This window comes from Pundamilia nyererei, unplaced genomic scaffold (assembly GCF_000239375.1).
Source record: "Pundamilia nyererei isolate P.nyererei 1_Seehausen unplaced genomic scaffold, PunNye1.0 scaffold00269, whole genome shotgun sequence".
NCBI lineage: Eukaryota > Metazoa > Chordata > Actinopteri > Cichliformes > Cichlidae > Pundamilia > Pundamilia nyererei.
Window position 1 is genome coordinate 542,002 of NW_005187670.1, and position 2,386 is coordinate 544,387.

At 50.5% G+C, this 2,386-nt stretch overlaps 1 protein-coding gene across 1 annotated transcript in view; it reads left to right on the top strand.

Moving 5' to 3' along the window:
• rrp1 (ribosomal RNA processing 1) overlaps positions 1 to 557 on the top strand; it is a gene marked incomplete at its 5' end in the record, with an annotated part of 9,232 nt that extends 8,675 nt beyond the window's left edge. Inside the window, one exon of the mRNA XM_005750342.1 lies at positions 232 to 557. Coding sequence (XP_005750399.1) covers positions 232 to 443 — 212 coding nt within the window. The remainder of the gene's footprint in view (positions 1 to 231) is intronic.
• Between the last annotated feature and the right edge of the window lie 1,829 nt (positions 558 to 2,386).

The window sequence follows — 2,386 nt, forward strand, 5'->3', positions numbered from 1 at the left end:
CACACATTATTCTCACATTAGTTTTTTTGATTAAGTGATGAAGTCCAGCAGTGGATCCACTTCAAAGACCGTTTCAGTAACAGCGGCGAACAGCAGCACTCACCTGTGCACCTGTTGTTTGCTCTGCTGATGGTGTTTTGTGCTCTAACATGTTGTGGGTCTGTGTGCTTCATCACGTCTTCATCACGAGTTCCTGTTGGAGTCATTTTACGTTTTCTCTGATTGGTGCAGAGTTCAAGAAGACGGATCGCAGCCTGCTGGTGAGTCCTGACGGCTCATCACGAGTTCCCTTCGACCCGCAGCAGAAACCCAAATTCGGCGTGTTGAAAGCTCCGCCCACACCGCTGAGCGCCAACGTGAAAAGGACACCAGCCGGCAAAAAGAAGGGCGGCGCCCCAAAGAGCACGCCCAAACGACGAGTGGTGGCCTCGGACTTTTTCTGAGCCTTCGGTGACGGACTGATGAGGAAATTTATTTTGGAGTTTTATGTTCTTTGCATCTGTGTTTGTATCTGAGTGACTCGAATAAAGTTACTCGCTTCAGTTTTTCCACATTCAGTAAGCGACTCGTTTCTGTGTGATCGAAGGACAAAACGCCGTTCAGGACATGATCGTATCTGGTCCTGTGAAACACAAAGCTGATGTGTCAGGATCAACATGAGTCCTGAAGTTCATCACGTCTGTGCCGCTTAGAAACAATGGATCTGCTTACTGTGCCGTGCTAACCTCAGGCGACAGCACGACCCTTCAGGTCCTGAGCTCGGGTCCGACAGTGATGTCATCACAGGAAGCTCAGCTGGATGTTTTTGTAGTTTTGAATGAAACTACAATGAATTATCCAGTGTCAGTGGAGCGTTTCCGAGCTGCTGTTACCGCGAGCTCAGATTCTTGAACAATATCAGATGAACCTTTATTAGTCCCACAGAGTGAAGTCAGACGCAGCAAAAACTAAGAAAAACAAAAGAATAACATACGATATAAAACAGAACAAAATAAAAACCAGGTTTTTTTTATATTCTGTGAGCTTTTGTCAGAAAAATGACACTTGGTGGTTTTGGAAAATGAGGTTTTATTTTAACACAATTGAAAGAAAAGACAGCTTTGGTGCTGCTGGCAGAAACAGCTGCTGTGTATGGAGCCTGACTCACTGCTGCCTCTGCTGGACACCAGAGGAACTGCGAGCTCGTTGGCTCACAGCTGTGTGACAAATATTCAAACTTCAGTAACCAACCAGTGTTGAGGTGTGCGCCTCCATCTTTTATATACAGTCTGTAGCCTCTGTTCAAACCTGTGATGGAGCTCGAGACTTCTTTCCTCACCTGAACATCACCTGTGCGCATGTGTCTGCGTGCGTGTGTGTCTGTGTGCGTGCGTGTGTCTGTGTGTGTGTCTTTCACAGCCTCTCTCCCTCTGTCAGTCTCTCAGTCTCTCTGCGCAGGCGCATTTCGGAGCTTGTTGTCTGGCTGTTACCGGATCGACGGGACGACGTCCTACTGAGAAACCAGAGCGCGCGTGTGTGCGACAGATGTGTGCGCGTGTACACGGAGTGTCTCTGAAGTCGTGGCTCTCGGTGCGCGTGCAGGAGGTGTAAAATGTGCGCGGAGCGCTTCATCCCGCTGACAGCGCTCCTCTTCATCAGCGTGGCGCTGCCAGCTGTGCGCTGTGAGTATGACCCGCTCTCCTCCTCCTGGGGTTACTGATGAAAGGAGGGTTCTCTGAAACGTGAGCACAGATTTGGTGGACACGCCGTGGGAGCTGTTCCACTGAGTTTGACGCGGGTGGACCTGGGTGGGAGCTTCTGTGTGCAGCGTGGATGTGCCAGACACAGCGCCACAACATTAGAAACAGCTGTGGGTCTGAGGCGCGTGTTTCAGGTGTGTCCTGTGTTCAGCTGTGGACCGTCAGGTCTTCACACCTGACACAGCGGCTCTCATGACACATATTTTCGTGACTTTTAGTTTTTTGGCGGGAGCGTGCTCGCTCGGATCTCAAACTGCTTTTTGATTCCGGTGAAATCTTTCGATGTCTCTGTCAGCAGGTGTTTGGTGTCTGAGCGCTTCTTTAGCCCTGTTATCAGCTGATGATCACAAAGCTTTGGTCAGACTGTCTGTGGGGGTCAGAGTTCACAGCACAGGAAGTGGGGTTGTTGTCCCAGCGTCCAGCAGACAGTCTGGGTTCTTCTTTCAGGTGAGACGTGAACACTGATGTCATCTGTGTATTTTGATGTTGTCTGGGCCTCGTGGCTCGATGGGGATGGGTGGAGGCACTGGGTGGAGGGCGATCGGGGCTCAAGAGTTGGCAGTTCGTCTTGTAATCGGAAGGTCGCCGGTTCAATCCCCAGCTCTCTGTCTTGGTCGTTGTGTCCTTGGGCAAGACACTTCACCTGC